At 49.6% G+C, this 27,451-nt stretch overlaps 1 protein-coding gene across 6 annotated transcripts in view; it reads left to right on the forward strand.

Annotated features, from left to right (window-relative positions):
• Positions 1 to 27,451, forward strand: part of KIAA1671 (KIAA1671 ortholog) — a 242,847-nt gene that overhangs the window by 97,491 nt on the left and 117,905 nt on the right. Inside the window, exon 1 of one of the 6 annotated variants that reach the window (XM_054469006.2) lies at positions 20,499 to 20,758. The exons of the other annotated variants lie outside the window; for them this stretch is intronic. Within the exon in view, the coding sequence (XP_054324981.1) occupies positions 20,708 to 20,758 (51 nt within the window). The 5' untranslated portion in view covers positions 20,499 to 20,707. Of the gene's footprint in view, positions 1 to 20,498; positions 20,759 to 27,451 lie in introns of those variants that run through there. 6 annotated transcript variants of the gene reach the window in all.

A 27,451-nucleotide genomic window follows, 5' to 3' on the forward strand; every position in this document is an offset into this window, starting at 1 on the left:
TTGGAGCATCTGGACGGCCCAGGGCCCTGACGGGGTTGAGGGTAGCAGGCAACTGTCCAGGAATCTGGTGTCACCTGACTAGCTGTGTCGTGGTTCTTGATGTGGAGGGTGTTTGGTGGCTCTGCTGGGGAAACCTTCCTCTTGAGTTTCCAGCCCAGCACTACCTGGTGTGGAGTGGTTAAGGGAACATAGACTGGTGTTGGAAAGTCCTGGGTTCAAATCCCAGCACGGTCTCCTGTGAACCTCTTTGAGATTTTGAGCAATTTACTTAATTTCTCTGCACTTCAGTTTCTTTACCTGGAAAACAGGATCTTGATTCCTATTTCTCTAGCTGTGTTGCGAGGATGGAATAAAAGTGTGTGTGGGGCCCAGCACATCATAACACACTTAGGAACTGACAGTCATGGTGATAACAGGAGGCAGCAGAAAGCTGGTTCCAGAGCCAGATTGCCTGGGTTCAAGTCCCAGATCTGCATACATTCACTTGTGACCTTGGGCTGGCCTCTGGCTTCAGTTTCCTCATCTGTAGAATGGGGATAATAATAGTATCTACTTTACAGGGCTGATGTGGGGCTCAGATGAGAGAATGCATGAAGTGCTTAGCATGCTTCTGGGTACACAGCAAACAATAAGCATCATGGTCACATAATTATTACTCTTGCTGTTACTGGTACGACTGTCCTTGTTTTCAAGTCTCCCTCTGGCTCTTGCTTATCTCTGTGTCCTTGTGCCCTCTTCCCCCTCATCCTGTTTCCTTACTTGTGAAAGGAGGTGAGTACACACTGAGCAGGCCCCAGGGGCAGCTGCCCCCTCCAGAGCCTCAGTGTGCCCACATGGGTTCCAGGGCTTTGCCACCTCCAATGAGTTTCTTTTCGGACTTTAGTTCCATACTGTTTGGAGTTTTGCACTTGCTCATGAAGCCCCTTTCTGGTCCAGGTCCTATACAGGGGCATCGAAGACAGGGCTCCTAAGGCAGCGACACTTCTGCCCACAAAGGCCTCTTTGGTTGCTCAGCTCCATAAGCTTCAGGGAGACCTGGGCCTGGTCTCACGTTTTGGAGACATGTGATTTTGCACTGAAGCTCCATTGAGAGTCCATCTCTTCCAGTTTTATGGCCACAGGCAAGAAACTTTGCTTTCCTGAGCCTCAGTTTCCATTTCTGTAAAATGGGGGTGAAGAAGATACCCTGGCATGGTTCGTGCTAGGAGTGATGCAGAACAGCCACAACGTGAGCCCGACTGTGGGGCTGGGGGAGACGGGCCGGGGAGGAACTCAGATCCCAGCTAGGTGTTTACTGAGCGGCCCAGGAATTTTCCTCGAGGGTCCAGATCCCAGCCAAAGATTGACACACATTTGAAACCTGCCTGGATTTTTTGATAAACATTCCCTTCCATTGACTTCTTTCTCAGCCATTTCTCCAGTCCCTCTCAGATAGCTCTGACTTAGCTTATCTGATTGTACTTGAACTTTTGTGTGTGTGTGTGTGTATGTGTGTGTGTGTGAAGACAAAGGTGATGGGAAGAGAAGCATTTTAAACCTGTCTTTTTAGAGTCTCTGCTTGCTGGCATCCTCCTTGGCTGTCCGGCTCCTCCTCTTTCACTCTCTGTCATTGAAGAGCTTTTGTCCTTGGAGTCCTCGGGCAGCTTGCCTTGACTCTTTCCTTCTGGCCTCTGAGGTCCCTGCCCCACTCTTGCCTGCTTGATTTCCTCTCCTTCAGAGGTAGGTGGGTGGAGGGACTTAGCATGAACCAGAGAATGCTGGGGCCTCAGACCTCATTTCCCTGCTTTTGGGACTCATACCTGCAATTCTGGGGAGTGGCCACAAGGAGGAGGTGGTGTTCAGCTCCTATTCTGGTGCCTCCAACAGCCCATCCCAGAGGGACCTTTTAGTATTGGGCTCTGGAGGCTGAAAGAAGTGGCTTTAAGTTCCACCTCTGCCACTGTGTGACCTTGGGCAAGTGACTTCATGGACCTCACTAAATATCAGTTTTTTCTTCTGTAAGATAAGGATAGTTCTCTATGACCTCAAGAGTATTTTTGTGAGTAGTAAATGAGATCACCCAGCACATAGTAAATAATGTCTCAACTGCAGTGGCAGTTTTTCCTTCTTTCTCCCTCTTCCCTTCCTCCTTTCCTGATCCTTTCCATCTCTTCTACTTTCCCTTCCCTTTCTCCTCCTCCTCCTCCCCTTCCTCTCCTCTCCTTATTTTCTCACCTGTCCAATTCTCTTTTTATAAAAGGGGAAAGTGAAGCCAGGAGAGAGGACCTGACTTAACCAGGGTGACCCAGCAGAGGAGGGCTGGGGTCCTGAGCCCCTGGTGGCTGTCCCTGCTCCTCTGGAAATTGGTCATACATGCATTTTGTGTCTCATGAGGTGTTTGAAGGGATTCACTGTGTCTGCTATGATTCCCATCACTGCTTTGATGAATGACTTTGTGCTGTTATTCTCCCATTTAAGCTCATGTTCATCTTCATTTTTTGAGCCTCTCAGGCCTTGCCAATTCCTACTTCAGCCTCATATTAGAGACCATGAATCCTATTTTGCAGAGCAGGAAAGTGAGGCTCAGAGTGGTTCAGCCCCTTGCCCAAGACCACACAGCAGCTTGGGGAGCTGGAATGGAAACGGGGCCTATCTCGCTCCAGCCTTGGCCCCAGGCCCTTCCCGCCATGGGCCTGTGCTTTTGGCCTATGGCGAACCCCTGCCAGCCCCTGCCAGCTCCTCTCTCCCCTGGGCCTGCAGCACTCCGTGCATTAGCTACATGAGGAAACGAGAGACCCTGAGCCCTGGGACTCCTCCTGGAGCTGAGAATGTGATATTTGCTCAGCCTGGGGTTGGCCATCAGCTGCTGTGTTGCTGCTGTCTTGCAGAGGGTGCCTGGGACCTGCCAGGCCAATGCCCTGCTGATTTGCATAGCCCTGCCCACGGTTGCTGAACTACAGATCCTGCCACTTGCTAGAGGCCTTGAGCAAGTGAGTTTACCACTCGGGGCCTCACTTTTCCTCCTCTATAAAGTGGATAGTGATAGCAATAACAAAGCCTAACACTTACTATCGTTACATGTCGTGTAGATACTGCTATTATTTCTACTTCACAGATGGGCAAACTGAGGCTCAGAGCCATTAAATGTCTCTTCCAAGTTCTGGGTCTGCAGTCCATGCTCTTAAGTGTCTGCTGAACTTTCCACTCGTCTTACGTGTAGCCCGGTGGGAGGACAGAGCCCAAATGAGATGATGCTTACAAAGCTCTTAGCACAGTGCCTGACACCGAGAAATGGCTTCATAAATCATAGCAGCTATTATTATTATTATTATTTGAGATGGAGTCTCGCTCTGCCGCCCAGGCTGGAGTGCAGTGGCACAATCTCGATTCACTGCAGCCTCTGCCTCCCGGGTTCAAGTGATTCTTGTGCCTCAGCCTCCTGAGTAGGTGGGACTACAGGCGTGCACCACCACACCAGGCTAATTTTTGTATTTTTAGTAGAGATAGGTTTTGCCATGTTGGCCAGGCTGGTCTCAAACACCTGACCTCAAGTTTTCCTCCAGCCTTGGTTTCCCAAAGTGCTGAGATGACAGGCGTGAGCCACCGCACCCGACTTATTATTATTTTATTATTATTTGCTGCCAGGTTTTTTTTTTCTATGCTCTCCCGAAGAGCTGATGGGAAAGACAAACATCCATAGCCTTAGAAGTTTTTCTGCAGTTGAGGAGACAGGCCCAGTGTGGGGAAGTGTCTTGTGTATGGTCCTGTGGCCTCCAGAGGCAGAGCTGGGGCTGGAGTTCATCTTTGTAACTCCTTGGCCAGTGCTCTCTGTTTCTCCCCATCTCCCTTGTTCCTTTCAGGGTTCCCCTCAGGACCTCGAGTCCACATGGCGAATCTAAGTCCTGTATCAGGCTTCCTCCCTCTCCTCTTTTCCCCAGGAAATGAGCTTTGGTCTGCATTTTCACAGGGACCATAAAACACAGTGACTCAGTTGTGGACTGTGACCTTGAGTCACAGTTTACCCTGGAGGCCCATCTTGTGATGATGAAGTCAGAGATTCATCAGCTGGGAGGCTTCCCTGCAATGGTCCAGCGGGAGGGCCTCTGGTAGTCTCTAGAATTTTCTCCCAATCCCGGAAACCTATTGGTGAGCATATGCTGGCTCATTTAGTCTTGAGTTTATTTCTTTTTGGGCCTACTATGCACCAGGCCCTGCATGATGGGGCCTGGAGATTTTCTCTGTCAGCTTCCTGGAGTTCACAGCCCAGGGGTCTGAAAATGACCTGGGAGGGTCCAGTTAGGTGCAGGAAGTAGGAGGGGAGACATTTGGGACTGAGAACTCACACAGGCAAAGGAGGGTGCTTGGGGGACCAGTTGGGCTGAGGTAGAGTGTTTAGGGATTTTGGTCCTTTTTTTGACAAATATTTGTCTGCATGTGATAAGTGCTATGCTGGGCAGTGGGCTACAGTTATGACTAAGGCATAGACAATTAAGAAGGTAGGTAAACAGGCCAGGTGCAGTGGCTCACGCCTATAAATCCAGCAGTTGGGGAGGCCTAGGCAGGCGATTCGCCTGAGCTCAGGAGTTCGAGACCAGCCTGGGCAACATGGTGAAACCCTGTTTCTACTAAAATACAAAAAAAAAAGAAGAATTAGACTGGCGTGGTGTTGCGTGCCTGTAATCCCAGCTACTCAGGAAGCTGAGGGGCAGGAGAATCACTTGATCCCAGCTACTCAGGAGGCTGAGGCAGGAAAATCGCTTGAACTCGGGAGGCGGAGGTTTTAGTGAGCTGAGTTCGCATCACTGCACTCCAGCCTGGGTAACAGAGTGAGACTCCATCTCAAATAAAAAAGAAGGTAGGTAAATAATTGCAGTGGGTTCTAATAGCTACTTTTCTTTTTTTTTCTTAAACAACAGAAATTTACTTTCTCACAGATACACAGGCTGGAAGTCCAAGATGAAGGAGCTGGAAAGGCTGGCTTCTAATGAGGCTCCTCTCCGTGGCTGACAGCTATGTCCTTCCTTTGTCTTTGCGTAGCCTCTTCTGTGTATGCAGGGTGAGAGGCAGGGGATAGGTAGATGTCTCTGGTCTGTCTTCCTCTTCATTTACCAGTTTATTAGAAAAGATAAGCTGTAGAAGCAGAGATGCGTAGGGCGAGGTATGGGGGAGGGAGCGCAGAGCTTCCATGCCCTCCCTGGGCACGCCACCCTCCAGGAACCTCCTCGTGTTCAGGTATCCGGAAGCTCCCTAATAGCTACTGTTTGTTGAACATTTACTAAAGATCATGTCATGTGCTTTAATTTAATTTAAATTTGTGTAAAGTTTCCCTGGAGGAGGGAGGGGGTGTCTCCACCTGGGGAGGGCTAGCTGAGAAGCAGGAGTTCGAGACCAAAGAGTCTGAGTTCTAAGTCTTGAAGGCTGAGCAGGTGTTTGCCAGGTAACTATGGTCTAGGAAACAGTGGTTTGCCCCGATCGAGGGAACAAGCATGGGCAGAGGTTTAGAGGCGTGAAATTGTGCTCTATACAAGTTTAAAGGACGTCATCTGGGGTCCTTTAAACTTGACTTCCACATGACCTTCCTGGACACCCGCAGTGTTTGGTTTAATGCTGAGCTCAGACTTTCCCACATCTCTCACTGGTGAAACTGTGGCCCTTTGCTTCTGAGGCTGGTGCTGTGTCATCGTCATGCCGGCATCTTTGTATACAGGATCTGCCAGGGCAAAGGTTGGGAGGTTTGAGAGCATTTGGACCTGATGACTTTGTTATTAAGACTGGAAAAAGGAGGGGAGAAACATTTGGATTCTGCTGAAAGCAGTGGTAGTCCTTGTGAGTGTAATCAACTTTGAAATAAATGGGAACTTGTGAGGTGGCCCCCCTCAAGAACATATCCTGGATGCTAGTTAGAGATTCCCTCTAGATTTCAGTTGGTTGACAGCGAGTCCAAATGAGGAGGAAACAATCACAATGAAAGACCACACAAGGACTGCTGAAAGTAACTCATCAAAGGTTGTGACTGAAAAAACAAGTTGTGGGCTGGGCGCAGTGGCTCATGCCTGTCATCCAGTGACTCAGGAGGCTGAGATAGGAGGATTGCTTGAGGCCAGGAGTTCCAGACCAGCCTGGGCTGAACATAGTGAGACCCCTGTCTCTAAAACAATGAATAAATAAAAATTTAAAAATTAGCCATGGTAGCTCATTGAGATATTTATTTTCATTTTCCTAATGACTAATGATTTTGAGTATCTGTTCATGTGCCAAATGACCAGTCGTATATCTTTTTGGCAGAAATGTCCGTTCAAGTCCTTTGCCCATTTTTGAATCAGATTGTTTTTTCTTTGTTGTTGAGTTGTAGGAATACATATATATATATATACAGAGAATGAGAGAGAGAGACAGAAAGAGAGAGATAGGCAGACAGACAGACAGGATCTGGCTCTGTTGCCCAGGCTGGAGTGCCAGTGGCATGATCTCGGCTCACTGCAACACCTCATGAGTTCAAACCATCCTCCCATGTCAGCTTCCCAAGTACATGGGACTACAGGCATGTGCCACCATGCCCGGCTAATTTTTTTTTTTGTATTTTTGGTAGAGACAGGGTTTTGCCATATTGCCCAGGTTGGTCTCAAACTCCTGAGCTCAAGTGTTCCTCCCATCTTGGCCTCCCAAAGTGCCAGGATTACAGGCATAAGCCACCACGCCCAGTGGAATATTTTATATATATATTCTGGATATTAATCCCATATCAGATATTTGCAATTTTTTTTCCCATTCTCTGGGCTGTCTTTTCATTCTCTTGATAATATTCTTTGATGCACAAAATTTATAACTTTGATAAAGTTTGATGACACCCAACTTTTTCTTTTGTTGCCTGGAAAAAGATTTTTAAAATTGAAGTGTGAGATGAATACAGAAAAGAGCTCATATCCTAAGCCAGATGGCCTGGGTTTAAATCCCAACTCTGCTACTTACCAGCTATGTGACTTTGAGTGGATTGACATCTCTGTGCCTCAATTTTCCCATCTCTGAGACTGGGATTATAACAGAGCCTACTTGTTAGAAATGTGGTGAAGTGGCCGGGCGCAGTGGCTCACTCCTGTAATCCCAGCACTTTGGGAGGCCGAGGAGGGCGGATCACGAGGTCAGGAGATCAAGACCTGGCCAACATGGTGAAACGCCATCTGTACTAAAAATACAAAAATTAGCTGGGCATGGTGGCAGGTGCCTGTAATCCCAGCTACTCGGGAGGCTGAGTCAGCAGAATCACTTGAACCCGGGAGGTGGAGTTGCAGTGACCCAAGATTGCGCCACTGCACTCCAGCCTGGTGACAGAAATGCAGTGAAGTGAAATGAGCTCCTATGCACAAGGTGCGATGAACAGTGCCTGACACCTAGTAGGTGCTTTGTAAGTGTTGGCTGTTGTTGCTGTGACTATGTTAGACACTGAGTTTCTATGTGGCAGACGCTGTGCTAAGCATTGTGCAAACACTATCCCATTATCCGTCTTCATACTCCCCACGTTCTACATGAAGTTCCATTTCCTGGCACTTTCCCCCTAAGTGACTTCACAATATTCTGAAGTGCCAAGAGGATGCCCATTTAAGAGATTCTGAACCTGAGGCTCAGAGAGGGGAGGTGACTGGCCCCACAACACGCAGTGAAGAAACAGTGATGGCTGGATTGAATCCAGACCTGTGGACTTATCCCTTGCAACTTGGGAGGAGAAAGGGTTTCTCTAGTGGGGCAGGATCCCCAGGTGGAAGAAGGATGGCTGGCTTCGGTTTCAGCAGTGCCGTCTGGAGCTCCGGGGCTCTGTGGGCTCCCAGGGACCAAGGCCACGCAGGGCCCCCAGCTGGATGCCAACCGGCCCGCAGGAGAGAGATGAGTGAATGACAGGGACACCTGTTCATTGCAAAGCCTCCCTCGTGGGAGTAGGCCAGCATCCTGGCGCGCGCGCTCCCCCTGGTGGAACAGCGCGGGGTTGCGGGCTCTAGAGGCTCCCCTCGCTGTTGGAAGGAGACTGAGGAGAGTGTTAACCTTTTCCACCTGTTAGCCCATTAGCTCACAACGCACTGCTACCATCTCACAGATGAGGAAAACAGAGGCCCAGAAGGGTAACGTCACATATCCAGTGCGCTCTGCTGGGCTTTTTTTTTTTTAGACAAGGTCTCACTCTGTTGCCCAGGCAGAAGTGCAGTGGCACAATCATGGCTCACAGCAGCTTTGACCTGGGCTCAAGCGATCCTTCTGCCTCGGCCTCCCAAGTACCTAGGACCGCAGGCATGCGCCAGCATGCTGGCTAATTTTTGTATTTTTTGTAGAGACAGGGTTTCGCCATGTTGCCCAGGCTGGTCTGGAACTCCTGGGCTTGAGCTATTCACCCGTCTGGGTCTCCCAAAGTGCTGGTATTACAGGCATGAGGTACCACACCCAGCCTCATCTCTCCTTTGAATAGAATCCGTCTTAGCACCCTGTGGCAGACATGAGTTATGGAGAAAGAAAGTTTTTAAGACTTCAGGGTGTGATGAAGGATCCAGATTCCAGACGCAGCCCCACCAGTTGGAGCCTAGATTTCTTCTTCTGGAAATGGAAAGAACTCACTCAGGGAGCTTTTCAAAACTTAGATGCCCAGGTCACATCCCAGAAATTAAATCTAAATGCATGGGGGCAGGGCCTGGGCATCAGTATTTTTTAAATAGACTTTACTTTTTAGAACAGTTTTAGATTTACAGGAAAATTGGAATGATGGTACAGAGAGTTCCCATACACCCACACCCAGCTTCTAGCTATCATCACCATCTTGCCTTAGCATAGCATGTTCATTACCATCAATGAGCCAATACTGATACGTTTCTGTTAAATAAAGTTCATAGTTTATTCCGATTTTCTCAGTTTTAATGTTATGTCCCATCCAGGATGTAGTATCAGACTTTTTTTTTTGTTTTTGATGAGCTTGACAATCTTGAATAGTCTTGGCCAGGTATTTTTAGGATTCCCCCCTATTGTCTGGGTGTCAGTATTTTTAGAGATCCCCGGAGGATACGGCACAGTTCAGGAACTGCTGCTCTAGGGCCTTGTGTGTGTGTCTGGATGGGGATGAGTTGTTTATATAAAAACGAGTTAGCACCCTGAAGAGTAGAAGAGAAGAAGTAAGTTCCGTGGTCTGGTGATCTGTTGTTATAATGAACCATCCCAGAACTTAGGGGTGTAACACGGTCATGGATTCCACAGGTCAAGAAGCCAAGCAGGGCTCTGTGGGTACAGCTTTTCTCTGCTGGGAGCCCTGAACAGCTGGGGCAGGAATCATTTGGAAGCCTCATCACTTACGTCTGGTGCCCGGGCTGGGATGACTTGAAGGCTGGGCTCCTGGGACTGATGACCAGAGCACCTGAGTGAGGCCTCTTCCCAGGACCTCTCTAAACTCAGATGTCACCCCTGGGCAAGGCCTTCCCTGACATCACCTCTGCAGAAGGGCCCGGGTCCCCATTATTCCCTCACAGCACCTTCATTACCATGCGCAGTGTCTTTCTGATATCTGCCTCCCTCATCAGGGTGGAGGCTGTTTGCTGACTTCTTATCCCTCCCCCACCAAACGAGAATTGCAGGACTGTAGGGCTTTTGACGCTTTTGTTCGCTTTTGTGTTTTCAGTGCAGAGTTGAAGCTAGGTAAATATTTGTTGAGTGAGGGGCCAGGCACGGTGGCTCACGCCTGTAATCCCAGCACTTTGGGAGGCCGAGGTGGGAGGATTGCCTGAGGTCAGGAGTTCAAGATCAGCCTGGCCAACATGGTGAAACCCCGTTTCTACTAAAAATACAAAAATTAGCTGGGTGTAGTGGTGGGTGCCTGTAATCCCAGCTACTGTAATCTCAGCTACTTGAGAGGCTGAGGCAGGAGAATCACTTGAACCCAGGAGGCAGAGGTTGCAGTGAGCCCAGATTACGCCACTGCACTCCAGCCCTGGTGACAGAGTGAGACTCCATCTCAAAAGAAAAAAAAATTGTTGAATGAAGGAGTGAGTGAGTCCACAGCCGAGGAAGGGAGACAGACACACAACAGACAGATGCACAACAAACTAACCCGACAGAAGAGGGAGTAATTGGCTCTTCCTTGGCCTGGTGGCAGGGGAACTAGAAAGACTCATCTTGCCCTGGATCCTGACGGGGGAGTAGAGTTTGACCAGGCAGAGGGAGGGGCAGGAAGGGTATCCCAGGTACCAGCCTGCGCAAGGCCAGGAGGCTGGACAGCTTGTGTGGCAACAGTACCTTGCTGCCCCTCCCATGTAGTTCCTGGGAGGGGACCCCTGCACTGTTAGGGTGCCCACTCATCACTGAGCAGAGAGGAGGGTTCAGAGGGAAAATGGAGAATTTAGTTGGGGGGCAGAGTTCTGAGGGCAAAGTCCCTTCTAAACTGCCTCAGAAATCCCTGATCTGGGGATTCCTAAATGCCAGGCCTCCTGCAAGGCACCCGGGGCACCTTGGGGCTTGGAACCCAGATTTGCAGGCCCTTTCCCGGGGATTTTGCATTGGGAGCTGTGCCCAGAAGCCAGGCCAGGCAGGGATGGGGATTTCGTGACAAATGGTGGGGAGGAAGGAGCTTCCCCTGCATCCCAGCTCTTCCTTGCCCAGAATGTTGGTTGGATCATCCAGTTTTTCAAGCAGAACTGATGATCCTGATTTTATTTTATTTATTTATTTATTTTGAGATGGAATCTTGCTCTGTTGCCAAGGCTGGAGTGCAGTGGCACGGTCTCAGCTCACCGCAACCTCTGCTGCCTGAGTTCAAGTGATTCTCCTGACTCAGCCTCCTGAGTAGCTGGGATTACAGGTGTGCACCATCACACCTGGCTAATTTTTGTATTTTTAGTAGAGATAGGGTTTCGCCATGTTGGCCAGGCTGATCTCAAACTCCTGACCTCATGTGATGGTCCACCTCGGCCTCCCAAAGTGCTGGGATTACAGGTGTGAGCCACTGCGCCTGGCCTGATCCTGATTTTAATGTGACATCTCACCATGTGCTCAGGCCACATTCCAGCTGCCTTCGGTTCACACTCTGGGTATCGGAGGTCTTGTTATTCACACTCATTATCTCACTGGATCCTTGCCATAACTCTGGGAGACCCACGGGAAACTGAGGGCTGGCGAAGTGAAGTGACTTGGCCCGGGCTCTGACACTGGGCAGGTGGCACAGGTGGGGGCTCAATCCAGGGCCGCCAGTTTCTCTGTTTTACCTGCCTCATTCTCCCAGGTGAAACAAGGCACTCGTTTTCTTGTGCAGCATTCAGAAATGACCACAAGAGGGCAGGATGGAGACGGTCTATTTTCCACATTTCGTTTTTAATTTGCTTTTAAGCCGTTTTACATTTGGGCCTCCATTCTAAACCTGAAACATCCAAATTTTCCATGACTACTTAGATTTTCATCTTTTCATGCAGCCCACTAATTTCGGTAGATGTGTCACTGTGCGCTCTCCCCTTTGGGCCCCGTGTCAGTTTCTATTTTGTGAACCTGACATCAGAGCCGCCCAGCTGAGCTTAGGATGTTCCTCTGCAGCCTTCACAGCCCTGGCTGCCCCATTTATTTTCATGTATGATATTTTCTCTTCCGGAGAAAGTATTTTTTGGGAAAAAAAAATTTTTGTTTTATTTCTAAAAAGAGTGTGGGGTATGGATAGCCAAGCCCATAGTGAGAACCTTATGGATATAGAAACAGCATTTCTGTCTTAAGCAGATGTATTTCCAGAGATGCTGAATCTTCTACTTGAACTCGAGGTCTCTTGAGAATAGGGACATTTTGTCATATTTCAAGCCTGGGTTCTGTGCCACCTTCTCCAAGAAGCCCTCCTGGGTTGCACCCTATCCTGTGAACTCCTCCATTCCAGGCCCTCTAGCCTCTAGTGCTGTAGTTTATTCCCAAGTGCTTCTCCTACAGACCGTGAGCCCTGCTGAGGGCAAGAATCCTGCCTCACTCATGTCCCTAATGCTCCACACTTAATCCTCAGGGCCTTCATTGATTGAGCAGTTGCAGTCAGCCTACTGAGTGCTTTTCTCACATCATCTGACCTCTGCCTCACTGCTGCCCTGTGAGGGAGGAAATTATCACGATTGTTGTCGTTGTTATTCTCAGCCTCATTTTATGTCTGAAGAAACCGAGGCACAGAGAAGAGAAGCAGGTTGTCCTGGATGACACTGTTTGGCAGGGCCGGAGTTGCAATTTGAACCCCAGGCCTACCTGAGTGCAGATCCCTGCTCCCGGGAGCTTCGCTCCCAGCTCCTGGTAGGGCTCAATCATGTTCACTGACTGAGTGGGGAGGGAGCACTCCAGCCAGGTTCTAGGCGCTGCTGACCCTGCGCGTGCCCAGGCAAGACCTTCTAGCTTGCTTCTCCCTCTTTTCTCATCCCTTGGCATGGTTTGCTCCTTCTCCACCTCCTTCTTTTCTTCCTCCCTTTTCTCTTCCTCCCTCTTCTCTTCCTCCTGTTTTTTCTCCTCCTTTTCCTCTTCTTCCTCTTCCATTTTTATCTCTTCCCCCCTTTTCTCCTCCTTCTGCACTTTTTTTTTCTTTTTAAAAATCGAGACAGTGTCTGGCCATGTTGCCAAGGCTGGTCTTGAACTCCTGGGGTCAAGTGATCCTCCCACCTCAGCCTCCTGAAGTGCTGGGATTACAGGCCTGAGTCACTGCACCGGGCCCCTCTCCTCTTCCTCCTCCTCTTCCCCCTCCTTTTCCTCTTCCACCTTCTCCTCCTCCTCTTTTTTCTTCTTCCTCCTCCTCCTCCAATAGCTTATTGAGATATAATTTACAGACTATAAAATTCACTCTTTTGAAGTGTACAGTAATTTTTAGTAAATGTACCAAGTTGCCCAGGGATCACTCTCTAGCCCAGAACATTGTCCTCACCCCAGAAGGAAGCGCTGTACCTATTAGCAGGCACTCCCCCCCACCCCCACCCCATCCAGCACAAGCCCCTGGCAACCACTCGTCTGCGGTCTGTCTCTGCAGTCTTGCCTTTTCTGCACATTTCCTGTCAGTGGGCTCATGCAGCATGGCTTTGTTGTGTCTGGCTCCTTCCACGCAGCATGGCATTTTTTTTTTGCGCATCTGCGTTGGTTGTATCAGGACTTCAGGCTTTTGCACTGGGCTGCTCCTTCTTGCTGGGTCCTGTCTTCGCTGACCCCACCTACCCCATCTGCCCCTCCGCAGGGTGGAGAGAACCGATTGGGACCAGGAGGGCAGTTGTTGGGTCGGGCTGGGAACTGAGAAGATGGAAAATGTGTTTGCTGTTTCTCCACTCCCCCACCCCGCCCCACTCCCTAGTTGTGTGTTTTAAGTGATTTCAAATGTGCTGCAGCTGACAACACTCTTCAGGGCTCTGTGGGTTGGCTCTGCCCTGGGATTGGCTCAGAGATGTCTTGTTTGGGGCAGATAACCCCCTTTTCTGATGGGCTGGCCCCAGTTTGGGCTCCCTCTTGTTGCTCTGCTAGCCAAGGGGGCTGAAGTGGATATGCCATTGTTACCAGAAAAGAGGGTCTTGAAACGGACCCCAAGAGAGGGTTCTCGGATTTCGTACAGGAAGGAATTCAAAGCAAGTTCTGGAGTGCAGTAAGAAGGGATGGTTGACTGAAAGCTACCCTGTTAGTTACAGAGTAGAGCATCCTCAGAAAGCGAGAGGAGGACCCCCCGTCCCGGGTTTGTTTTTAGGTTTTTCTTACAGAGGAGTGTTGTCTATGTAAAAGCTAAGCTAAGCTGTGTCTACTTGCAGGTGAGTGCACGGCATGACAAAATTGATTACTTTATTGATTTAAAGAAAACGTGGCACATATAATATACACCATGGAATACTACTCAGCCACAAAAAAAGGAAGGGAATGATGTCTTCTGCAGCAGCTTAGACGGAGCTGGAGACCATTATTCTGAGCGAAGTAACTCAGGAATGGAAAACCAAATATTATATGTTCTCACTTATAAGTGGGAGCTAAGCTATGAACATGAAAAGGCATAAGAATGATATCATGGAATTTGGGGACTTGGGGGGAAGGTTGGGGGGTGGGTGAGGGTTGAAAGACTACATATTGGGTACAGTGCACACTGCTCGGGTGACGGGTGCACGAAAATCTCAGAAATCATCACTATAGAATTCACCCATGTAACCAAAAACCACCTGTACTTCCCAAAACTGTTAAAATATAAAACAATCTTGAAAAGCAAAACAAAAACCATCCTTGACATTTTAGTGTGTGAGTATACTGAAGCGTAACTATAATTATCTTGCAAGCACATACTGTTATGGGTATTGGGACACCTGGACTCTGTGCTGATGTAGGAGTACATCCTTGTAGGTATCTTTAGGCTGTTTCCTCAACTGTACACATCCCATGACTATCTTGTGACCAGCAAGGAATGTGGCTTTTTAGTCTTAAGATGGAGTCGAATTGAACATGGCCTTACTCTGGCTCTACCAGGCGCCCGCTTCCCTAACACCACCAGGCACTCACAGCTAAGATGTTTTTTTGTTTGTTTTTTGTTTGTTTGTTTTTTGAGATGGAGTCTCGCTCTGTCACCCAAGCTGGAGTGCAGAGGCACAATCTCGGCTCACTGCAGCCTCCGCCTCCTGGGTTCAAGCAATTCTCCAGCCTCAGCCTCCCGAATAGCTGGGATTACAGGCATGCGCCACCACGCCTAGATAATTTTTGTTATAGTAGAGATGGGGTTTCACTCTGTTGGCCAGGCTGGTCTCAAACTTCTGACCTCGAGTGATACACCCACGTTGGCCTCCCAAAGTGCTGGGATTACAGGCGTGAGCCACTGCACCCAGCATAAGATGTGTTGAGCCCTTACTGTGTACTGGACTTTGAACACTTTGTATGTACCACCTCATTCATGCCTCCCAGCGACCCTGCGGGGCAGGCACTGTCATCATCCTTACGTGAAGGAGTGGGGGCCCAGAGAGATTAACCAGCTAGCTAGTGTGGGAATGAGGCAATCTAACTCCATCCACACCCTTCCCCTGGGCCCAGGGATGCCTCTGTAAGACACCTCATCCTCTCTCTAGGCCTCAGTTTCCCTTTTTGGGAACCTGTTCTGTTCTGTCTGCACCCTGACCTTTCAGGGAATCATAAACTGCTTGAAGATGGGCACATGTCTGGCTTCCCTGGGTCCCCTTCGGTGGCCAACAGTGCAGTGCACACAGTAGGTCTGCCATCTTCATGCCTAGATCTAAAGATGATTTCATTGTGCGCAAGACTGGTGCTGGGACAACTGGAAATTCTCTGCCTTTTGGGGAACAGTTACAGAACACCTACTAAACCCTTGGCTGGTGCCAGTCCGGGAGACCACAGAGATAACCTGGGACCCAGGCTGTGCCCATGGGGAGCTCCCAGCCCTGTGAGGAAGACAGGCCGTCCTCACCCAGCACATCCTACTGTACCCGAAGAGAAGGCGCAGTGACTCATTTTTTGCCATTTGCATTAGGTGTAAAAGATGGTTGAACGTCCACAGAAGGAAAAGGAATTCCTGGCAGAGGGCCCTGCCTGAGCATAGGCAGGGAGGCTGAGCAGCCACGTGTGCTTGAGCACTGGTTTGGCGAGGGCAGCAGGCGGCGGCTGTATGGCAAAGGGCGTTGAAGGCTGAGCCAGGAATCAAGGCTGCTGGCCACAGATGCATTGATGATGGATGACGCGCTGGTGGGGCTGAGCACCTGAAAAAAAAAGGGTGTTAGTCCCCAGTGCAGGGCCCGGCATACAGTAGGCCCACAGGGAGAGCATGAGGAATGGGTGGCTGCCTGGGGTCCTGGAGGGTAGTATTTCGGATGTCTGGGCTGCGGGATGTAGGAGGAATGTCACTGAGCCATTCCTCAGGTGGCACATGCCATTCCTGCCCCTGTCCCCACATAGGAATGCAGGCCACTTCTTGCAGGCTGGAAGATGGCCTTGCTACATGCAAGTCTTCTGATGCTTAAATGTGGGTTAGTAACTAATTCAAACAAAATGGTGCACCACCTTCTCCTTCCCCCCAAAAAAGAAAAACAACACTCAAACAAAATTATGCCTAAGGGGGCTACCATTTTTCAACTTTTTTTAAAAGAATTATTATTATTATTATTATTTTGAGACAGAGTCTCGCTCTGTCGCCCAGGCTGGAGTGCAGTGGTGCGATCTCGGCTCACTGCAACCTCCACCTCCCGGATTTAAGCGATTCTCCTGCCTCAGCCTCCCGAGTAGGTGGGATTATAGCTGCCCGCCACCACACCCAGCTAATTTTTGTACTTTTTAGTAGAGACGGGGTTTCAACATATTGTCCAGGTTGGTCTCGAACTCCTGACCTTGTGATCCACCTGCCTCGGCCTCCCAAAATGCTGGTATTACAGATGTGAGCCACCGTGCCTGGTCGAGACTGGGTACTTTAAAGAAACAGAAATGTATTTCTTACAGTTCTGGAGGCTGGGAAGTCCAGGATCAAGGTGCCAGCAGGTTTGGTTTCTGGCAAGGACCTGCTTGCTTGTAGATGGTGTTGTCTAGGTTTTCTCATGCAGAAATGAGGGAGGGGATGGAAGGGGTGAGCTCACCCCTTCAAGCCCTTTTATTTTTGTTTTTAAATTATTTTTATTATTGTTTTTAGAGACAGGGTCTGGCTCTGTCATCCAGGCTGGAGTGCAGTATTGCAATCATAGTTCACTGCAGCCTCAAACTGTCGGCCTTGAGCAATCCTCCTACCTCAGCCTCCTGAGTAGCTGAGACTACAGGCACACACCACCACACCAGGCTAAGTTTTCCATTTTTTGTAGACACAGGGTCTTATGATGTTGCCCAAGCTGGTCTTGAACTTCTCACCTCAAGCGATCCTCCCACCTCAGCCTCCCAAAATGCTGGAATTACAGGCATGAGCCACCATTCCTGACCTCAAGCCCTTTTATATGGGCATCAGTTCCACTCATGAGGGTGGAGCTGTCATGGCCTAATCGCCTCTCAAGTGTTCCGCTTCTTAACACCCTCATCTTGGGAATTAAGTTCCAGCTGATGAATTTTGGAGAAACACATACATTCAAACCATAGCCCTGGGAATCCAGGCTGATCTCACCTCATCACCCTTAACCTCGTTACATCTGCAAAGACCATTTCCAGATATGATCGCATTTGCAGGTTCCAGGTGGACATATGTTTTTAGGGGTCTCCATTCAACCCACTTTGGGGAGGAAGCCTGCTTTCGACAGCATGGGCAAAGTCTTTGTGGGTGCCTGGCTCACAGGGTGGGGTCAGGTGGTGGGAGGGAGCAGGTTGGATTTTCTCCCAAGAGTGATGAGGAAGCAGGGAAAGCATCTAAGATGTGTGTGGGGGGGTGCCTCGGTCACATCTGTGCTTGCAGGTGGCCCCCTGCCATGGAGAAGGGCCCCTGGGGGCGGGAAGAGAGGACACTGTTCCACTTCATCAGCCTCTGACTTCTGACGCAGCCACACTCCCCGGGCTGCCTGGGCCCACGGGGCAGGGTGGTGGCCAGGGTGGCCAGAGCGGGACAACCAGGACTGGGCACTGGGGGCAGCTTCTCCTGGGGGTGTGCCCTGGTGCATCTGACCGCCTCTGGTTGGGAGAGGGGGACTTGGGGGTCTCCATCTTTGGCAACTGCCCAGCGGTGCTCCCCGCCCCACGCCCCACACCTGGTCCTAGATTGGCTCTGTCTCCACCTTGGACTCACTGGGTCTTGGACCTTTGAATGTCTCTTTTTATTCTTAGCCCCCTACCCTGTCATCATTGTCACTGCCACCTCCAGCTTTCTCCCCGGCTCTTCCCGGTGCTCTTTGTCCCTGCCCGCCTCCCGGGCCATCAGTCCCGCATGCTTTCTCCGACTTCCTTTGGGATTCATCCCTTGCCCTGCCTGTCATTCTCCCATCAGAGCCCCTACCCCACCCATCTCCCTCTCCTCTCCCTCCATGTGTCTCAACGTCTTTCTCTTTTTCTCCTTTCACCCTCTGTGTTCCCTGTCTTGCCCTTCCCTCGCTGTCTCATGCCTTTCCTGCCTGTAACTTCCTTCTCCTTCCTCCCACCTTCCTCTCTCTGCCCTGCGCCTGGCCTGCCGTGCTCTCTTCCTCTCTCCATCCCGCCTGTCTCTGGCATCCTTTCTGCCTCCTTCCAGCCCCTTTCTCTCCGGGCGCTTCTCTGTCTTGGGCTGATAGGAGACCAGACAGTCAACCCTTAGCAGCCTCCACGCTGACTGTGGCCCCTGTCAGCCAAGGGGTGTCAGAAAGGCCCTGGCGGGCCCCTGTGTTTACGGCAACAGTCATTCAGTAGGGCAGCCACAAGCGCTGCATGCCCCACTGTTCTATTAATCCCTCAGTTAGCAGGGCCTAACCCCAGACTTGACACTCATCAGCCAGTCAGCCAGGACTCGCAGCGCCAGGGGTACAGCCAGGCAGCTGGCATCATCTCTCCAGTGGTGCTGCCAGTGCAGAGGGACCAGCCCTTTCGCTGCACTTTCGTCAGTCAGCAGGACCCAGTGCTCTGGCTATACTGTCAGCTGGGGCTGTCCTCTTACTGGTACTGTCAGCTGGCGAGCAGGGCTGGCTTTTCAGCTGTACTGTCCGGCAGTTAGGGAGCAGGGCCGGCCTTCCGACTGTGCCGTCGGGGAGCAGGGCCGGCCTTCCCACTGCGCTGTCAGGGAGCAGGGCTGGCCTTCTGACTGTGCTGCCAGTCCCTGGCTTTGGCATCGCTGGGGCCAACCCCTGACTGTGAGGCAGCGAGCAGCTGAGACCCAGTGCCTGCTCGGAGTGGAGTGCTGAGAATCAATGAAACCACAGACCTGCCTCTGAAGAGCTTTGAAGCTACCCCGTGGTTTTCTCAGCTGCTACACCCAGCACCCTCTCCTTGTTTTTTTTTTTTTTTAGACAGAGTCTCACCCTGTCACCCAGGCTGGAGTGCAGTGGCACGATCTCGGCTCACTACAAGCTCCGCCTACCAGGTTCACGCCATGCTCCTGCCTCAGCCTCCCGAGTAGCTGGGACTACAGGTGCCCGCCACCACGCCCGGCTAATTTTTTGTATTTTTAGTAGAGATGGGTTTCACCGTGTTAGCCAGGATGGTCTCGATTTCCTGACCTCGTGATCTGCCTGCCTTGGCCTCCCAACGTGCTGGGATTACAGGTGTGAGCCACCGCACCCAGCCCACCCTCTCCTTATTTGAGTTTCCTGTTAGTTGCTCTGCCTGGCGTCGGGTGGTGGGGCTGAAGGATGCAGCACAGATGGGCCCAGGATGTTGCTGGGGCAGTCAGTGTGCCAAGCTCCAGGCTGGGGGCAGGAGCCTGGTGCAGAACCCAGGGCCTCTGCCCGGTGCCTCCGTGAACCCCTCCCCCGCCTCAGTTTTCCCCTCTCAGCAGCGGGAAGGACTTTGCCTGAGAAGCACAGCTGTCTTGCATCCAGCGCTGACTTGCTGGAGTCTCTGGGTTATGGCCTCGGCTTATGGGGAGCAGGTGTTGAGTAGGGGATCCAGGTGCGTCCGGCTTGTATATGAATCCCTGTCTCACTGTTTAGCTGCTGCTCACCTCAGGAACCTCTTTTTGACCCTGTGAGCTTCAGTTTCTCATCTGGACAGTAGAAGTGACGATAGTGCCCTCATGATATGACCATGAAAACTAAACTAGATGGTTTGGCAGAATTCTACCTCATTGAATCCTCAAAGCCCTGAACACAGGGATAATTAGTCCCATTTTACAGAAGGGGTAACTGAGACTCAGGAGGATGAGGTGACTTGCTAAAATCATGCTCTTTTGAAGGAAACATCTGGGAAAGTTTGCCTTGGATTTGCCCGAGGTGTGCTTTATTTGCATTTTAATCTCTGAAAATTGACATTCTCCTCACTCCCCACTTGGTGCAGCTGGCAGCTGGTGCCTCAGGGAGCTGATCCCTCCCTTCCCCAGCACCCCACTCCCCATGCTGGGCTGGGTGTCCACAGGAGTGGACGGGCCCATGACTCATGGCTGGGAGGCCTGGGTTCCAGCCTTGGTTTAGTTACCAACTCACCGCGTGACCTTGGCCAAGTCCCTTGACTTCTCTGGGCCTCGGTTTTCCTCTCTGTAAAATGGCCACACCTTCCTTTTAGGGGGGATCAGAAGCTTAGCTGAGTTTAAAAGGAACATGACTGACATCAAAGGAGCACAGTGAACCAATGGGATCCTGAGTTGATTTCCTTCCCTGTAATGAGTGGCAGGGCCTCCTTCTCCTCATGTGGTTTGGGGAGGAGGAACCATATACACTTGGGCTCACACGCAGAGCGCACAGTCAGTCCACACATGCACAAAACATACTCGTATGCACACATGCACACATACTTGACTCACGTAAAAGCATGTACACACACACGCACGCATGCACACATTCGGTTCCCGGGCATCGCCTTCTCTCTTCTTGCCTTCTTTTCATGCAACTGAAAACCCTCCATGCCTACGGCTTCCGGGAGGGTGAGGGTCCAGTCAGCTGGGTTCAGAAGGATCCGCCCCTGGACACGCCCCACTGGACGAGAAGCCTGAGATGCGCCGGGCGGGGCTCATAGGACCGAGTGGTGGCTTCTCAGTTCCCCAGGCAGCCGTGGCCATTAGTGGAGCTGACTGGCTGGTCCCCTGGCCGTGAGCCAGCTTCTGAATGATTTATGCCGCCTTGAACTTGACTCCAGTGTGACAGGAGTGAGAAGAGCCGCTCCCACTAGAGGAAAGCTGGAAACCGTACTGTGCTCACCGCATAACCTCTGGGTGCTGGAAATGGAGTATTACTACTGCCCCAGCCTGCTGAAGCTCTTGCGCTACCTCTGGGTGAGTGGCGGGGGGAAGTGCAAGCTCCAGGACGGGGTCATCTCCTTTCCCTCTCCTGCTTCCTGTCAACTTTGCTTTCTGGCTGTGTCTGGTTAGCAATGTCTCTGTTTTCTTTAAGAAATGGTGGAGATTACAAGGAAGAGAGACTGTTGGGGGAAGAGGAAATGGGCTTGGTTTGGGAGGTAGCGCAGGTTCGTAGGAAGAGCTGAGACTCCTGAACAGAAATGAAGATCCTGGATCCAATGTGGGCTTTCCTCCAGTCCCCAAGAAAACAGGAAGAATGAGAACGACTTCAGTGAGTTTTTCAGAAAGCAACATTTATTTGATTTAAAGGACTATTCTTTATTCTGAAATTACATCCCTCTTGCCTCTGTGTGTGTGTGTGTGTAAGAATGTCCGTCTTCTATGAGTTTAAAATAATAGATTTTGCTTTCCTTTTCCTGAACCTACACAGTGATAGAAGAAGTTGGGACCCCTTCCCCCCCAACACACACACTGTGCTGTCTCCTCTGGATAACAGAGGAAAAAAAACCAGAACATTTTCTGATGAAACGCCAAAGTCAGGGAAGCTGTGCAGAAGTGCTTTGTGAGGTATAAAATGCTTTCAGGTCTCACTTTGACTTTGCAACTGGTCTGCTGTCTGTGCCTGGGCAAGTTACTTCTCCTCTCTGGGTTTCTGTTTCCTCCTCTATGAAATAAGGAGTAGGTGTAGGTGATTCTGGGTTGTGTAACATCCATCAGGGCTCTGGGAATAGAGGGACTTACCGAAGAATTGTCACGGGCTGGTCTCAGAGTTTTCCAGAATATTTACCACTGGTTTCAGCACACCCAAAAGGGAAAGTCTTAGGAAATATTATCTTTCCCATTGCTGAGTGTTTGCAAATACTTCAGATGCCTTCTTGCCCAGAGAATTTTCCAGCGCTCCTAAAAATACAACTTTAGGAAACATTGCCTTTTAGCTGCGAGTCCCAGAGTGTCTCACCTCCCTCCGGAGTCCCCCAGAGCAGTGGGGAAACAGGAGATCCCTCCAGTCCGTATTGTTCAATCATTGGCATATGAACATTCTTATATAATAAATGTAAGGCAACATTGATTGATTGATTGATTGATGTTTTAATTACAAAAATAATGCATGTTCATGGTAAAAAGATATGGAAAATTCAGACAGGCACAAAGAAGAAAAGAAGTCTCCGATAATCATATTTTTGAATTGTGTGGTTTGCAAGGTCTGGATAACCTTGATGTGCCTGGCTGCGTGTTGGGCTCTGGGCTCCGTCCTGGAGATGCAGAGATGACTAAGATACAGTCCACGATCCCCAGAACTTAGAGCTTGGCATAGGTGTTGAACTCATCGACAAATGGCTACGATCTCATGTTCATTCAGCACACACTTACCAGCAGTAGTTTGGAGCTAGCGCCAGATACTTGGAATATAGGAGCAAGACAGCATGGTCCCCTGACCGCATGGAACTTAGTCTGGTGAGAATTTGGACTTTGCTCAAGGAACTGAAACAAAGACCATGTATGTGTTAGGATGGGGGTGGTGCACAGTGCCTCAAGGGACATGGTCTCATTGGGGTGCAGGGGCCAGGAGAGCCTCCCCGAGGAAGCTGAGCGCTGGAGGATGCCTAGGAGCTGGCAGTTGATGCTAGGGTAGGGGTCCAGGGAATTGTGTGCCAGGCAGAGGGAACAGCATGTGCAAAGGGCTGGGGTGGATGTCAGAAAGAGCAAGAGCCCGTGGCATGCCCATGGTACATTCTAGGTACGGGCCTAAGCTCATCCTGGCCAGTAGAGGCTGGGCGGGGATGCCCTCAGCCTCCTAGGGGCAGCTTTGTGGAGTGACAGTCACAGCTCCTCACCTGGCTGTGTCCCACCTCTCTAGTGACCTTGGGCAAGTCTTTTCCTCTCTGGGCCTTGGTTTCCCCATCTGGACCATGAAGAGGTATGATGAGGTAGTTTAGAAAGTCTTTCCTAGATGTGATAATGAGAGAGATTTCCATTTGTCTGCTGCTTTCTGTGGGTGACCAGGTCCTGGGGGAGTGAGGAGCCACACAGGCCCACCGCTGGTTTTGCAAATTACCCACAATTTCTCTGTCCCTCTGAGTCACTGAAGACAGCCTGGCACACGTGTTAACAAGACCGGGATCTTAGATTAGCCCTGGTGTCTGCACTTCTAAACTGGAAACTCTTGCTTGACCTCTCAAGGAAGCTTGGGAATGTGGACCTGGATTCTGAGAAAGCCCCGTGGCCTTGGGAAGTCTATTTCAGCTTCCCAAACTTCAGCTTCCTCATCTGCAAAGTGAGGCCCCTCTGCCTTCCTCATTTGCTTGTTGGGGCGATTCCTTTGAATTCTCTAGCTGATTTCTGAAACCTAGAAGCTGCTCCCAGAATGTCAGCTCCTCCTGCTTCCCAGGAGGCCACCGTCAGATTTGGTGACCAGCTAACCAGGAATAATTGCAGAGAGCCAGGTGGAGGTGCTCGCTCCCCTGCCACTCCTGTAGCTTCGCATAGCTTGAACATGCGTTCATCCATCATTTCTTCAGCATGGGCCCCTCCTCACTGCCCCTGGGCCCTGGTAATGTCGCTCATTCACTAGGGTCTTCCCTGGTGAATGACCCCCTTCCCTTCTGCATTCTTTGTCCTGTTATTCTACCTTTTTGTTTGTTTGTTTGTTTTTAGAGATAGGGTCTCACTCTGTCACACAGGCTGCAGTGCAGTGAATGATCATAGCTCACTGCAGCCTTGTCCTCCTGAGCTCAAGTGATCCTCCCACCTCAGCCTCCAGAGTAGCTGGGACTACAGGTGCGTGCCATCATGCCCAGCTAATTTTTTAACTTTTTATAGAGATGTGGCCTCACTATGTTGCCCAGGCTTGTCTTAAACTCTGGAGCTCAAGCGATCCTCCCACCTCAGCCTCCCAAAGTGCTGGGACTATAGGCGTGAGCCACCATACCCAGCCTGCAGATTTTTAAAGTTTTAAATAAATTTTAAAACATTGTATACATTTAAAGTGTGCAACCAGATGTTTTGGTATATATACATATACATAGTGAAATTAGTACTGCAGTCAAGCAAATTAACATACCTATCTCCTCTCATAGTCACCTTTATAAACTGGTAAGAGCACCCGAAGTCTACTCTCTCAACAAATTTCCAGTATATAATACAATACCATTAACTATAGTCACAATGCTTCAGGTCTCTAGACATATTCATCCTTTAGAACTGCAACTTTGTACCCTTTAACATCTTTCCATTCCTCCCCCTACACCCCTCTGCCCCATTCTGGGTTTGTTTTTTAGGTAGTCTTGCTCTGTCGCCCAGGCTGGAGTGCAGTGGCATGATCTTGGCTCGCTGCAACCTCTGCCTCCCAAGTTCAAGCAATTCTGTCTCAGCCTCCCGAGTAGCTGGGACTACAGGCACGTGCCACCATGCCTGGCTAATTTTTGTATTTTTAGTAGAGATGGGGTTTCACCATATTGGTCAGGCTGGTCTCGAACTCCTGACCTCAGGTGATCTGCCTGCCTCGGCCTCCCAAAGTGCTGGGATTACAGGCATGAGCCACTGCGTCCAGCCCTGCCACATTTTGTTTTTATGTATTTGACTATTTTAGATTCCACATATAAGTGAGAGCATGTAGTATTTTGTCTTTCTGTGCCCGGCTTATTTCACTTAGCATAATGTCTTCCAGATTCAATCGTGTTGCAAATAACATGATCTTCTACTTTTTAAAGGCTGCATAATCTGTTGTGTGTATGTGTGGATATATATAGAGGATATATACATATTATTGAATATATATACATAAAGAAATTGAGGGGTGGCTCATGCCTGTAATGCCAGTGCTTTGGGAGGCCAAGGAGGGTGGATCACTTGAAGTCAGAAGTTTGAGACCAGCCTGGTCAACATGGCGAAACCACATCTATACTAAAAATACAAAAATTAGCTGGGCATGGTGGCTTGTGCCTGTAGTCCCAGCTACTCGGGAGGCTGAGGCAGGAGAATTGCTTGAACTTGGGAGCCGGAGGTTGCAGTGAGCCAAGATCACACCTCTGCACTCCAGCCTGAGCAAGGCTGTGTCTCAAAAAAAAAGAAAAAAAAAAGAAGTTGAGGCATATATATATGTATATGTGTATATATACGTATATATGTGTATATGCATATATATGTGTCTATGTATATATGTGTGTGTGTATATATATATATATATATATATGGAAACATGTTTCCATGAAATATGGAAAATTCAGATGAGTACAAAGAAGAAAAGTCTCTGATAATCTGTATTTTTGAATTCTGTGGTTCACGAGTATATCTATCATCTATCTGTCTGTCTGTCTGTCCGTCCAACTATACATGCCACAGTTTCTTTATCCATTCATCTGCTACTGGACACTTCGGGTGTGTCCACATCTTGGCTATTGTGAAGATGCTACATTGGAGCATGGGAGTTCAGATATCTTTATGGGATACTGGTTTCATTTCCTTTGGGTATATGCCCAGAAGAGGGATTGGTGGATCTATTCTCAGTTTTTTGAGGAACTATCATACTATTTTACGTAACAACTTATTTTAGAATGCTTGAGAAAAGTTACAAAGATAGTAGCGGGAGTTCCTGTATACCCTTCGCCCGGTTCCCCTAATGTTAGCATGTAGTAACCATGGTTCAGTTACCAAAAGAAAGAAGTTAACATTGGTGCGTTACTGTCAACTAAACTCCAGACTAAATTCCAGTGGGGGCGATTTTCCCCGGCAAGGGACATTTGGCAATGTCTGGAGACATGTTTGATTGTCACAGCTGAGGACAGGGGTGCTACTGGCATATGGTGGGTAGACACCAAGGATGCTGCTTTACATCCTGTAACGCACAGGACAGGTCCTTCCCTCCCCTCCCCTCGACGGCACCAAGAATGATCCTGGCCAAAGTGTCAATTGTGACAAGGCTGAGAAACCTTGTCTTATTCCACTTTCACCAGTTTTGTCACGAATGTTCTTTTTTGGTTCCGGGTTCTAGTTCAGGGTCCCACACTGTATTTTTTAGCTTTCAGTTTCATCCCTAGTAGGGCTTCATCACTGCCCTGAATGAGTGAATCAGTGCGCATCTTTTTTTTTTTTTTTTTTTTTTTTTGAGATGGAGTCTCTCTCTCTGTCACCCAGGCTGCTGGAGTACAGTGGCATGATCTCGGCTCACTGCAACCTCCGCCTCCCGAGTTCAAGCAATTCCCCTGCCTCAGCCCCCTGAGTAGCTGGGATTACAGGTGCCCGCCACCATGCTCAGCTAATTTTTGTATTTTTAGTAGAGATTTTCACCATGTTAGCCAGGCTTGTCTCAAACTCCTGACCTCAGGTGATCCACCCGCCTTGGCCTCCCAAAATGCTGGGATTACAGGCGTGAGCCACCGCACCCGGCCCATCAGTCCTTATCTTTTTGTGTGTCCACTGACAGCATAAAAAAATCTGCCATGTTATTTAAAAACTGTTTGTAACCATGTTATTTAATAGCTGCTTAATATTCCTACCTGTTGTCAGCCTTGGTTTGTGGGGTACTGGTTTCATTTACTTTGGATATATACCCAGAAGAGGGATTGGTGGATCTATTAGCCAGTTCTTTGTGGTTGGACACGTAGGTTATTCCCAGGTGTTTACGGTATGCATAATTGTTCTCAGCCTTAAATCTTGATTCACATTTCAAGCTATCTCCTGTGTCAGCTTCTTAGAAGTGGGGCCAAGCGTGGGCTGCAACAGGTTTTCTGCAAAGTTGTTACTTGTTGGTGGGATGTTTTTAGCTTCCTGTTGGTGGCCTGAGTCCTTCTCATAGCTGCACTTCTCTTCTGGGGGGAGAAACCACTATCACTGTCAAGCTTGGTGCTGGTCCAGCAACAGTTGGGGCATGGGGAGAGAGATTAAGTTTCTCTTTCAAACTATTAGTAAGAGTAGCTGAGGGCTACAGCCTCTGGCGTGGTTGTTGTGAGTTACTTAATCTCCTTTGTTACTGAGATAACCTCGCCAGACGGTCCCAAGGCCTGTGGCCTTGCTGGGGGCATCAAGCTGCGCTCTTGGGGTTGTCAATTACAGCAATAGTAATTAGTGATCTAAGCAAAAGTCATATGATGATAAAAGTCACCATACCACCACCACTCCTACTGAGTGCTCACAAAATCCTGGGCCTGTACTAAACGCCTTTCAGAGGGGTCTCATTATATCCTTATAAGAACCCCAATGGGTTGATCTCATTATTACCTGCATTTTGCAATTAGGGAAACTGAGGCCTTGAAAGGCTAGGTATCTCCTCCAAGGTCCCCAGCTAGGAAGTGCTAGAGCCTGTATTTGAACCCAGCTCTCCCTCTATTATTTTTACTACTTCGTGGAGTCTGATCTTCTGGTTTCTCAGATGGGGAAACTGAGGCCCATGGTGTTGAGGCGACTTCCCAGCCTACAGGAAAGCTTTCTATGCATATCAAGCTTCGCAATGTGGAAGATGACAAGAATGTGGCACTAGGCCAGGCGGGGCTCTGGAGGGAGAGCCCTGGCCTAGAATCCTGGCCCTGTCTCTACTGGCTGTGTGGCTTTTGGTAAATCACATCATGGCTGTGGGCCTCAGTTTCCCTCTCTATAAGTGGCAGTGGTCAGCCCCACCTTGCAGGAACTGTGCTGAGGATTAGCTAAGAATAAGGGGCATTAGTGTCCTTGGCA

Source organism: Pongo pygmaeus, chromosome 23 (genome assembly GCF_028885625.2).
Source record: "Pongo pygmaeus isolate AG05252 chromosome 23, NHGRI_mPonPyg2-v2.0_pri, whole genome shotgun sequence".
Lineage (NCBI taxonomy): Eukaryota > Metazoa > Chordata > Mammalia > Primates > Hominidae > Pongo > Pongo pygmaeus.